The following is a 12433-nucleotide window of genomic DNA, read 5'->3' as shown; positions in this document are numbered from 1 at the left end:
ATAAATAAACTTAAATTAAAAAAAAGTAAAATAAGGGTGCTCAGTATCACCACTATTATTATATATTACACCAGAGTTCCTAGTTAGTGGAACAAGAAAAATATGGGCAAACATATTGGAAAGGGCTAATAATGTTATTTTTAATAATAATGCAGATAACATGCTTGTCCACATTAGAAATAATTGGAGAGCAGCCCCAGGGCTAAAATGCCACAGACTGCCACTGTTAGCTGAGTTTCATTAGTTTTTCTTAAAAAAAAAAAAAAAAACTTCACCTTTCGATGTATGCTATTGGTTGATTTCTAGCTTCTTAAATGATTGTTTTTGACGATTTTGCCCAATCTACCATTGCTTCACCATTCAGAAATCCTGCTTCCATCTCAATCTTTGATCATGCCAGGTAACTGAGTACTTATTAGGTCTTTACTACCTAACAGTCTATGTGTATCAGAGACAGTAAATATATCATAAGAACGCAAAAAGCATAACTTTCTTGAATTAGGGAGCAAGTCTTCATTTTTGTAGCCCCAGTTACAAAGCTTTGAATAACCCTTGATACATGGTAGGGTTCATACTATTTTCAAAACATCTCTTTAAGAAGACTATCCCCCTTCCCACTACTTGCTTAAACTGGAGACATCTTACAAAGTTAAACATATGGAAAGCAGTAAAATAATTATCATTGTTTCCAGCAAAAAAGAAATAACTGGCTTGACAAGGAGTTTTAAAACACTTGAACAGATGATCAGCAATATTTTCTAATGAAAGAGGAATAGAAGTGGCAATACCAGATCTGATGATCACTGAGACTCTCAGGGCCCTGGTTTGAAGGAAGGAAAGGATAAGCTACATCTATGAACACTGTGAACCGTGAACTTCCTGATGTTCAAGCTGGTTTTAGAAAAGGCAGAGGAACCAGAGATCAAATTGCCAACATCCTCTGGATCATGGAAAAAGCAAGAGAGTACCAAAAAAACATCTATTTCTGCTTTACTGACTATGCCAAAGCCTTTGACTGTGTGGATCACAATAAACTGTGGAAAATTCTGAAAGAGATGGGAATACCAGACCACCTGATCTGTCTCTTGAGAAATTTGTATGCAGGTCAGGAAGCAACAGTTAGAACTGGACATGGAACAACAGACTGGTTCCAAATAGGAAAAGGAGTACATCAAGGCTGTATATTGTCACCCTGTTTATTTAACTTATATTCAGAGTACATCATGAGAAACGCTGGGCTGGAAGAAGCACAAGCTGGAATCAAGATTGCCAGGAGAAATATTAATAACCTCAGATATGCAGATGACACCACCCTTATGGCAGAAAGTGAAGAGGAACTAAAAAGCCTCTTGATGAAAGTGAAAGTGGAGAGCGAAAAAGTTGGCTTAAAGCTCAACATTCAGAAAACGAAGATCATGGCATCCGGTCCCATCACTTCATGGGAAATAGATGGGGAAACAGTGGAAACAGTGTCAGACTTTATTTTTGGGGCTCCAAAATCACTACAGATGGTGACTGCAGCCATGAAATTAAAAGATGCTTACTCCTTGGAAGGAAAGTAATGACCAACCTAGATAGCATATTCAAAAGCAGAGATATTACTTTGCCAACAAAGGTCCGTCTGGTCAAGGCTATGGTTTTTCCTGTGGTCATGTATGGATGTGAGAGTTGGACTGTGAAGAAGGCTGAGCGCTGAAGAATTGATGCTTTTGAACTGTGGTGTTGGAGAAGACTCTTGAGAGTCCCTTGGACTGCAAGGAGGTCCAACCAGTCCATTCTGAAGGAGATCAGCCCTGGGATTTCTTTGGAAGGAATGATACTAAAGCTGAAACTCTAGTACTTTGGCCACCTCATGCGAAGAGTTGACATATTGGAAAAGACTCTGATGCTGGGAGGGATTGGGGGCAAGAGGAGAAGGGGACGACAGAGGATGAGATGGCTGGATGGCATCACTGACTGGATGGACATGAGTCTGAGTGAACTCCAGGAGTTGGTAATGGACAGGGAGGCCTGGCGTGCTGCGATTCATGGGGTTGCAAAGAGTCGGACACGACTGAGCGACTGATCTGATCTGATGAACACTGTAATGTTTGCTATTATTATGTGCTTGTAAATTCACTGCAAATTCTACTGGATCACGATATGTATTTCATACACTGCTGGTCCAACTTTGTTGACATTTTATTTAGGATGTGACCACTGGCTCAGGCCTATAATTGCTTTTTCTTGTACTGTTATTGCCTGTTTTTGATATTAAGATTATATTAGCCTTTTAAAATGAGTTTAGTAGCTTTCCTTCTTGGCTTCTGTTAGGGTGTGAGTGGCAAAAACCTCAAAATAACAAAATAACAATGGTTCAATCTACACCAATTAGAGACAACTGTGTGCATCAATGGAGGTAAAAGATAACCTGGATGAGTCAACAACAGCAGGGGACAGATAATAAATAACACAGCTGATCAATTTAGACTGTAGTCAATTGATACTTGTGATAATTTAGACAAGAGTATATTTAATGGACAGAGGAACATACCCTCTGGAATCCCCAAAGCTCTATTTGAAAAAGGGTCATGACATATTTATAATTGAGAATTCATTCTCTGAGATAGAAACTATAAAGACTTGCATACTGTGGATGAGATTTGCTATCTATAGGAGAACTTCTTATAGGTAACTTATCCTTTAAATTGAGAAACAGTGAAATTGTAGTATCTCATCAGAAACCCATCAACCTATGAAGCATTTGGTAAAAAGATGAAGTTGAATTTTTGGTCATGTCATAAAAAGTGGTCCAAGATACCCAAAAGTGATAATAGAAAGTGTTAGTCCCTCAGTTGTGTCTGAATCTTTGTGACCCCATAGACTGTAGCTCACCAGCCTCCTCTGTCCATGGGATTTTCCAGGCAAGAATACTGGAGTAGGCTGCCATTTCCTACTCCAATAATAGAAAGGCAAATGCAAAGAGAAATGTAGCAGTTCTCATCCAGGCTTTTTGGAAGAGTTAGAGAGGATGCCCAGTCCAGGGTTTGTTCCTACAGAGGATCTGGGTCCTTAGAATATACTGTATTCTAGGACACAATTATTGTAGAATGGTTATTATTTCAGCCTATCACGTATCTTTTCCTTAAGTGCATATTCACTGGGAGTAATGTGCCTCTGGTTATTAATCAGGCTTGTAGATGAAGTGATACCTCATGGAAGGAGGCCGTGATCACAGTCACAAGCATCCTCCTATTTGCTACAGGTTTCCGATAGAAGGAGAATAAATTGTCCTTTTGATTTATAGGCCAGTCCTAAGCTATTTTGGGTAACAGGGAGCTACCTCTGTATGAATTGTCCATGCCCTGTCTTGAGTGATGCTTGTGTTTGCTTAAATATTTTGCTCTGGTTGGGGAAAGTTTTAGCCAAAGAAACTATTATTAGCCATGGAGTCAGATTTGTAAAGAATAAAATTGTTTCAATACAATAAGCATGGGGCTCTGGTTCTGAAAATTCTCTTTAGGACTCTAAACACTCATGGATTTCACAGGGAATCCTGACAACGCAGTTAGTGAATTGATGGAAGTGGACTCGTGATTCTGCAACTCCAGTGGCAAAACCCAAGGCCCTCCCAAAGCCCAGCACAGTTTCTTCCCGTGGTGGAGGCATCTAGCATCCTGATGGACAGCACATACCTCCCTTGAGAATCCACTCCACAGAATTTTTTCATCATTGATGAAGAGTCTCTCTCCTTTCTTGGCATAGACATTGTAATATCCAACTTCCTTAAACACTATGGAGCCGTCCTCTGGGGAGAGGTGCCAGTTGATGATGGAATAGTTCCCTGCCAGGTCTCCACATTCATCAAAAGTTACTTGCTCCCCCATATTGCTGGTAAAATTTAGGTGCCGCAGGTGTTTCAGGACCTAAAGAACAGAGATGAATACTCTTAACACAAGCCACAGGGCTGCCACATACGGTTATGTAGGTTGCACAAGGACAGTAAGCTATCTTGTTTACAAAGTGCAAGGGACATGACTTGAGGAAGAGGCACCTTTTTGTAATTTATACTAAGGTACTTAGATGTGTTAGTGGCAGCCTTGGTAAGCCATGAGCTTTATTTGGTATGCGAATTGTGTCAGATGGTCCAAAAAGTTGTTTGGGTTTTTCATAAGATGTGACGGAAAAACCCCAATGAATTTTTTGGTCAACCCAACAACTGGGGTAGGAAACATTTTCTTGAAGTCAGAAAAGGAAAAGGAATACATCTTGCCATGGAACTGGCCAAATCAAGGCTTTTACAGGTGCAGCATCATCTGTTGGTGCCCAGGAGGGAAAGGGTTGTAAGCCAGAGCCATCCCTGGTGTCTTCTGAGATGGGCTTTGGAAAGAGTAAGTACTCTTACACTCTGCACCATCTTTCTCTAAGCTACTGCTTCTGTGGAAGTGTCCTGCTGCCAAAGTTCACAGAGAGAAGGGTGGAAGGAAGAAGGAAAGAAGGCTATGAGTGGAGCTTTGGCCATCACTGCTATAATCATGGCCAGTTATGGGGTGTTATGAGTCACAAAGCCCTTGTACAAAAAATTAATGATAATAATCACCAAACCTTACTAGTCATTTTATTACCTTTGAGGCACAATGCTGAATGCTTTATATTTGTTATCTAATCTTCACAACAAATAGTACTATTAACCCTCATTTTGGGACTTCCCCAGTGGCTCAGTGGTAAAGAATCTGCCTGCAAAGCAGGAGACAGTGGTTCAATCCCTGGGTGGGGAATATCCCCTGGAGGAGGAAATGGCAACCCATGCCAGTATTCTTGCCTGGGAAATCCCAGGGACAGAGGAGCCTGGGGGGTGGCGGGGAGGGCTACAGTCCATAGGGTTGCAATGAGTCAGACACGACTGAGCATGCATACACTCCCATTTTACTGATGGAGAAACCGAGGAAACAGGAAGTAGCTAGGCCCGAGTACACAGCTAAGAAGTGCTGCCAAGCCTGCACTTGTATTGGCTCTGCTCCACTGCATCGTTAGGCTCCTGCCTCTGCTTCTTGTGCACCCCTGACTTGGGTCAAGAGGAAGCAGTGGGCACTCAGCAGCTTATCTTTCATGTGGGAACTGCCCAGGGCCAGGAGGTCACTGAGGCACCGAGAGAGAGTGATACATACACACAGTCCAGACGGGAGAGTAGGGGTGCTCACTTACACTGTGCCTCGTGACTACAGGGCTTTCTCACTCTCTGGCTCTGAGTGCGTTTCCTCACCAGCAGGATGAGAGGGCTGGGCCCTAGAGACTGCAGGAATCTCCAAGTTCTAGTTTGAACTTCTCTCTGTTCTATGCTGTGGTGGCCCTAGGAATACATTTAGAAGTACCTCTCCCATTTAGCATAACTTTTAAGGTACCTGAAAAACCAGCATCCAATCTGACACCAAGAAAATCTGGGCCCTATTATCCACGTGTGTGACGAAGGAAGGGCAGCTTTCGTCTTCTACTCCACTCTAGAGATGATACAGCTTTTTTAAAAAAACAATTTATATCTGTATTTGACTGTATTTTAAAGCCAACATCTATTGTAAGGAAAATTAAATAAAGAAAAGGAGCCGCCTGAACCTGCTCATAAACAGCCCTGGGGTGAGTGTGGGGACCGAGAATGTGGCTGGCCACATGTGCATAGAGACACAGCACCTGGGCGCCTCAGTCACCTGCTGTCTGTGTGGTGACCCCTTTAGTGCTCTCATTGCTGCCCTGGTGGAAGTTGGCTGCTCTGATTTTTGTCCCAGGCTTGTGGGGGATGGGGATCCCTCACTCCTTACTGCCTGGTTCATTTGCTCTGCAACCAGAGCTGCTGAGTTATCCTCAAAAAATAAATAAATAAATAAAAGATGGAGAATGAATCCTACTAAGGATGTTCTCCCAAACCTTCCTCAATGATCACCAATCTTCATTTTCCCTTCATTTTTACTGAGCCCTTAAAGTAGTCCTCAGAGAGGTGGTGCCACAGACATGCTCCTTTCCTGTATTAGATATCCTCAACTCTCCTCCCTTGGCCCCCTTGCTCTCAGGATGACTTGTACACAGTGAGGGTACATCCTTTTGTTTCTACCCAGATGTCCTGACACATCTCCTTCTCTCCGAGGAACATGCATTCCTTCTGCTCTATAAGACTGACCCCTCATGCAGCACTCAGAACCTCATTCTTCCCACCTACTCTGGAACTTTTCTGACATGACCAGCCCACCCTTCTCCATTCTATAACTATGCCTCTCCTACTTCCTAGTGGGGATCGTCCATGGTTTAGACGAAAAGTGCTTCAAACTTCTCTAGGTACCTTCCAAAGCCTTTCATACTTTGGTCCCATGTATCTACCACTACCTGTCAGTGCAAACGTTTTATCCTTGTCATATCCTTTCCACATGTCATGCTAACTCTGTCTTTGCCCTGATCTGCATAAAAGGTAAGAAGAGTGACGAGAGAGGGGACTACTTCTTATTTACACTTCCTTTCTGCCAGGCATTGTACTAATGCTTTGCACACATCATCTCATCTGACCCTCATAACACATCTATGGATAGGGACTATTAATATCTTCATTTTATAGATGAGGAAACTGAGGCATGGAGAGGTCAAGAAACTCATTGAAGTCATAAGCTAGAAAGTTCTCCAGCTGTGATTTAAACTTGTGCTTTTCTGCTACACCCTCTAGACACCAGTATGAATTGTTGGCAGCATGGATGGCAAGTATTTGTCAGAAATATTTCCTCATTAAATATATTTTTTAAAAACATCATTCTTGTTTGAAGAATACTTTAAAAGGCATATGCAACAGTAAAGATAGATTACTTAGCATACATTTTCTTTTGCCTATGCAAGTTTCAATTCCTTGGTTCTTATTTTCCAGACAATTAGCTCCTCCTCTACTTTTCTCAGTCTACAGCTTCTCTGCAAGAAACTCTCTGGGCAACAGTGGGTGAATTGGAAGGGGAACTGGAATAAGATCATTTCACAATTAAATGGTCATCTTCCACGTTAATCAGACTGGACAGAAAAGTGACTCAAAGATCATCACTGTCTATAATTATTCTGTATTGTTGTTGGCATAGGCTAGTGATTTCTAGCATATCCTACCTTAAAAGAAAAGGGAACCAATCAAAATCATTTAAAAAATTTTGATTAAAAAACTCACTGTAGGGGCTTTGCTGGTGGTCCAATGGCTAAGACTCTGTGCTCCCAATATTAAAAACTAAGTTATATGTCAATTAAAAACCCATTGTAAATTCAAGGTTATATTTTTATACTGTTAGAATCAATCAACAAACAAATATTTATAGAATATCTACTATATGATTTGAATTGGGCTGTGGTAGTACAGGATGTCGGAGAAGGCAATGGCACCCTACTCCAGTACTCTTGCCTGGAAAATCCCATGGACGGAGGAGACTGGTGGGCTGCAGTCCATGGGGTCGCTAAGAGTCGGACATGACTGAGTGACTTTCCTTTCACTTTTCACTTTCATGCATTGGAGAGGGAAATGGCAACCCACTCCAGTGTTCTTGCCTGGAGAATCCCAGGGATGGGGGAGCCTGGTGGGCTGCCCTCTCTGGGGTTGCACAGAGTTGGACATGACTGAAGCGACTTAGCAGCTTCAGCAGCAGCAGTACAGGATGTAGTAATAAAGTCCTCAAGGAGTTTGCATATGGATTAGAGTGATAAGATATAAGACATATTGGATGATAGAGCCAACAGTGCAAGATAAAATACAGTTAACGCCTAACTTATGGGAATCAACTCTGAGCACAGAGGAATTCAGGGGAGATGGACATTAAAAGGGGCTTAATGCAGGCTTGAGGCATGGAGAAATTTGGGGTGGTAAAGGACAAAGGAAAGGAAGGTGTTAAAGACAGTGGGCACAACATGGGCAAACAAAGTATTATGGGGGCAGTGAAGAGACCAACTTCTCAAAATCTGTCTAAGTGTTAGAGAACAAGAGGAAATAAAGTTGACAGGCAAAGAGCAGTCAAGGCAAAGAGACTAGATTTCATATCAAGAGGCATAGGATCAGGTAATAACAAGTGTTGATATGAATGAAGAGAAATTAGAATCTTCCATACACTACTGGTGGGGATGTAAAACGAAGCGGCTACTTTTGAAAATAGTCTGGCACTTTCTCAAAAAGTTAAGCATAGAGTTTCCATACAACCCAGCAATTCCACTCTTATGTATATACCCAATAAAAATGAAAACATAATTCTACACAATAACCATACATGAATGTTCATAACAGCAACATTCATAATAACTAAAAAGTGGAAACAGCCTAATGCCGATCAATTAGATGAATGGGTAAATAAAATACAAGCAGATACTATTCAGCCATAAAAATAAAGTACTGATAGATGCTACAACATGGATGAATCTCGAAAACATGCTAAGTGAAAGAAGCCAGTTGCAAAAGACCACATATTTTGTGACTTCACTTATATGAATGTCCAGAAATGTCCAAATATACAGATACAGAAAGTGAATTTGTGGTAATTTAAGAACGGGGGGAATGAGGTGAGAGGGAGTGATAGCTAAAAGGTACGCTGCTGCTGCTAAGTCGCTTCAGTCGTGTCCGACTCTGTGCGACCCCAGAGAGGGCAGCCCACCAGGCTCCCCCATCCCTGGGATTCTCCAGGCAAGAACACTGGAGTGGGTTGCCATTTCCTGCTCCAATGCATGAAAGTGAAAAGTGAAAAGTGAAGTCGCTCAATCGTGTCCGACTCCTAGCGACCCCATGGGCTGCAGTCTACCAGGCTTCTCTGTCCATGGGATTTTCCAGGCAAGAGTACTGGAGTGGGCTGCCATTGCCTTCCCCAAAAGGTGTGAGGTTTATTTTTTTTTTAACTTTTTACTTTATATCAGAGTATAGTTGATTAACAGCATTGTGATAGTTTAACGTGTACGGCAAAGTGATTCAGTTATACAAAGGAAATGGAAAATGAGATTTCTTTTTGATACAGTGAAATGTTCTAAAATTGATTGCAGTTATGTCTGCACAACTCAGTGAATATACTAAAAACTGCTGACTTGTACATTTTAATAGGTGAATTGTATGGTGTATGAATTATATCTCAATAAAAGCTGTTTCAAAAAAGAAAGAAGGAAAGAGATTTAAAATATACAAATATGACTTCGCTGGTGGAGCTGACATTCAGCAGCAGGTAGAGACCGTCATACCAAGATGACCTCCAGGATACTTGGTGCTGAGAGTTTACTAATGAGAGCTGGTAACTCTAGCCTCAGACGGGACAAGAGATAAAGATGGGCAGAGGTAAGACTTAGTGCAAACATCTTATCCAGAAAAGAAAGCACCCTGGGACCTTTGTGGCTGGAAATTTATTTTGTTGTTGTTGTTGTTTGGTTGCTAAGTTGTGTCCAGCTCTTTGCAACTCCATGGTCTATAGCCTGCCAGCTTCCTTTGTCCATGGAATTTTCCAGGCAAGGATACTAGAGGGGGTCGCCATTTCCTACTCCAAGGAATCTTCCTGACCCCAGCATAATAGAATAGATATTAAATCAATACTGCTGGGTTTGTCAAATGGTTCCCCAAATGAGGTTTTCACTGACCTGAGGATAGATGAGAAAAATAAGGCCAATGTGATATTAAAGAGTAAATAGGCAGGAGGACCATAAAAATTAGGTTTTTTTTAATAAGACTTTTACGGTTGGAACTTAAAACTATATATTAAAAAGCAAAATATTTAAAATTATACTGTGGGATTAAGGGCCAACACAATTTCTCCTTTTGAGGTATAAATGTAACCTAAGTTCTTGTTTCTGATTTAAAAAGATAAACAAACCTTCTGAAAGTGAAAGTGAAGTCGCTCAGTCGTGTCCAATTCTTTTCGACCCCATGGACTGTAGCCTACCACACTCCTCTTCTGTGGTCTTTTTAGAAAATTGCAGTTAAATATTATATTTTGCATGTTATGTTCTTGGTTATAGGCAAATTTAATTCTCAGTAACCGTTAAAAAATGGAGTAAACTGACTATAAAACCCCTACCACTTTCTTGAGGAAAAAGAAAGTTGGAATCACCATAGTGTAATAATGTTGGAGTGAAAGCTGGGAGTTGCCAGAAGAGAAGGGTAAGTCCCAGACCACAGCTGTTCCATATAAGAATGATGAAGGGATCAATCAACACCTAAAATGCAGGACGGAAGTCTCTTAATATAGTGAGTGCCAGAATTATTCACTTGGCTGCAATAAAGTAATTCACAGTAATTACATAATGCATGATCCTTTCTTTTTTAATAAAAAGGCCAAATATATTAAAAAGTAGTTCATTATGCATAGGCAGTGTCTTAAGCACTGCATGCATATTGACTAATGTCATCTCATAACAAACTCGTAAGTTTCAGATAGAGGCTTCTATTTCTCAGGTGAGGAAAATGAGGCACAGGCACATTAAGTGACTACTCGAGGCCATGAAGCTGTTGGGTAGCAAGTGGGATTTAAATCCAGTTAGTCTGGTGCTTGCACAGAATCAGACACGACTGAAGTGACTTAGCATGCATGCCTGCATTGGAGAAAGAAGTGGCAACCCACTCCAGTATTCTTACCTGGAGAATCCCAGGGACAGAGGAGCCTGGTGGGCTGCCGTCTATGGGGTCACACAGAGTCGGACATGACTGAAGTGACTTAGCAGCAGCAGCAGTCTGGTGCTAGAGTCCGAACTCTCTGACATTACAATATATACTACCTATGTAAGGGTGCTGTGTGCTGTGCTAAGTCGCTCAGTTGTGTCTGACTCTTTGTGACACCGTGGACTGTAGCTCACCAGGCTCCTCTGTCCTTGGAATTCTCCAGGCAAGATTACTGGAGTAGGCTGCCATGCCCTCCTCACCTATAGAGGTATAGGAGTCAGATTAAATCGCCTAGCTATTAGGTTGTCTATCTCTAGCTACAACAGTGTGACTAATGTGAAATTTAGGTTGAGAAGATTGACATGTTTTAAAATGGGATAGTAGAGACATGTATAATGCTGGTGGCGACATAAGAGGCAGTAACTGGAAGTGTTCCAAACTGAACGGCATTCAAATCTCCGTGCATGACCTGCCCTCCCTTGGAGACTTTCTGTTGTTTCCCCTATTTAATCAGCTTTATTGACATATAGTTTACGTAGGATAAAATGCACCCATTTTAAGTGTAGAGTTCTGAGTCTTGGTGAATATGTATGCCTGTGTAACTACCACTACTGTCACCCCAGAAGGCTTTCCTGATGTTCCTTTCAAGTCAACCTTCACCCCATTTGCAGCCCTGGGTCACTGCTGATTTGTTTTTTTTCTATCATTAGAGATAGAATATCATATAAATTGCACAAACAGTTTGTACTCTCTTTTTTTCAATATGGATTTTTTTCATGATGTTTTTGTTATTCATCTGTGTTGTTATATTTGCCTTTGCATTTGACATTTCCTTCAAGGAATAGATCCTTTCCATACATCGTACTGTGCTGTGCTTAGTCGCTCAGTCATGTCTGACTCTTTGCGACGCTATGGATGGTAGCCTGCCAGGCTCCACCGCTGTCCATGCGGATTCTCCAGGCAAGAATACTTGAGTGGGTTGCCATGCCCTCCTCCAGGGGATCTTCCCAACCCAGGGATCAAACCAGGGTCTTCTGCATTGCAGGCGTATTCTTTACCATCTGAGCCACCAGGGAAGCCCTCCCTACATCTTATCCATCCTTAAAGGTGCATTCAGATATCATTTACTTTCTCCTCACTTCAGATATCCTGACTTGCACAGTACTGTAGTGTTTCATCCTCATAGCAGGTATATAAGTAAGATAACATAAGTGTTGCATTTTTGTAGTCAAAACTTGCACCTTGTCCATTAATAATCAATTATCAGTTTATTAAGTCATGTCTTCAAGTCATCTCTTTAGGCATCTTTAATATTTCTTCTGGTATATTGACTTGCAAGTTAGGTACTCAAGCACCTGATTTTCTGGATCATATCAAGAGCTTTTGTATCAGCAGAGGCAGAGATGGAAACCATTTCACCCTTAAACGCAATGATAGGGAATCTTTAAAGTGATAATCACTGACCCACAAAAAGGCAACATAAGTTAAAAAATAATTTAGATATTTCCCCCAGAGAAAACACTCTTCTTTTAGAATTTTATTTTATTTTTTAATTTTTATTTTCTTTTTGGCCAAGCCATGCAGCTTGTGGGATTTTAGTTCTCTGACCAAGGATTGAACCCTAGCCCTCAGCAGTGAAAGTGTGGAGTCCTAACCACCGAACTGTTGGGGAATCCCCACACAGACACACTTTTTTTTTTTTTTTGAGAATTTTAAAAGAAGGAACTAATAGTTCCATTAAAAAACGAAATACAAATTTTACTTGAGATTATAATTCTGTGTAATATGCTTCTAAATTATTTTATCTGGGGAGAAATATGAGAAAGAGGG

General features: G+C 41.1%; 1 protein-coding gene and 1 long non-coding RNA gene across 4 annotated transcripts in view; one reads left to right on the top strand and one right to left on the bottom strand.

Moving 5' to 3' along the window:
* LOC133240339 (uncharacterized) overlaps positions 1-12433 on the top strand; it is a 213518-nt gene that overhangs the window by 18580 nt on the left and 182505 nt on the right. The gene's annotated exons all lie outside the window — the stretch shown is intronic.
* The window catches only part of CASR (calcium sensing receptor), an 88956-nt gene that overhangs the window by 7115 nt on the left and 69408 nt on the right, over positions 1-12433 (bottom strand). For all 3 annotated transcript variants that reach the window (XM_061404361.1, XM_061404512.1, XM_061404434.1), the window contains exon 5: positions 3675-3905. In XM_061404361.1, coding sequence (XP_061260345.1) covers positions 3675-3905 — 231 coding nt within the window. The remainder of the gene's footprint in view (positions 1-3674; positions 3906-12433) is intronic.

The sequence above is a fragment of the Bos javanicus genome, chromosome 1 (assembly GCF_032452875.1).
Source record: "Bos javanicus breed banteng chromosome 1, ARS-OSU_banteng_1.0, whole genome shotgun sequence".
NCBI lineage: Eukaryota > Metazoa > Chordata > Mammalia > Artiodactyla > Bovidae > Bos > Bos javanicus.
The sequence above is the reverse complement of the archived record's forward strand: the minus strand, read 5'-3'. Positions and strand labels throughout refer to the sequence as shown.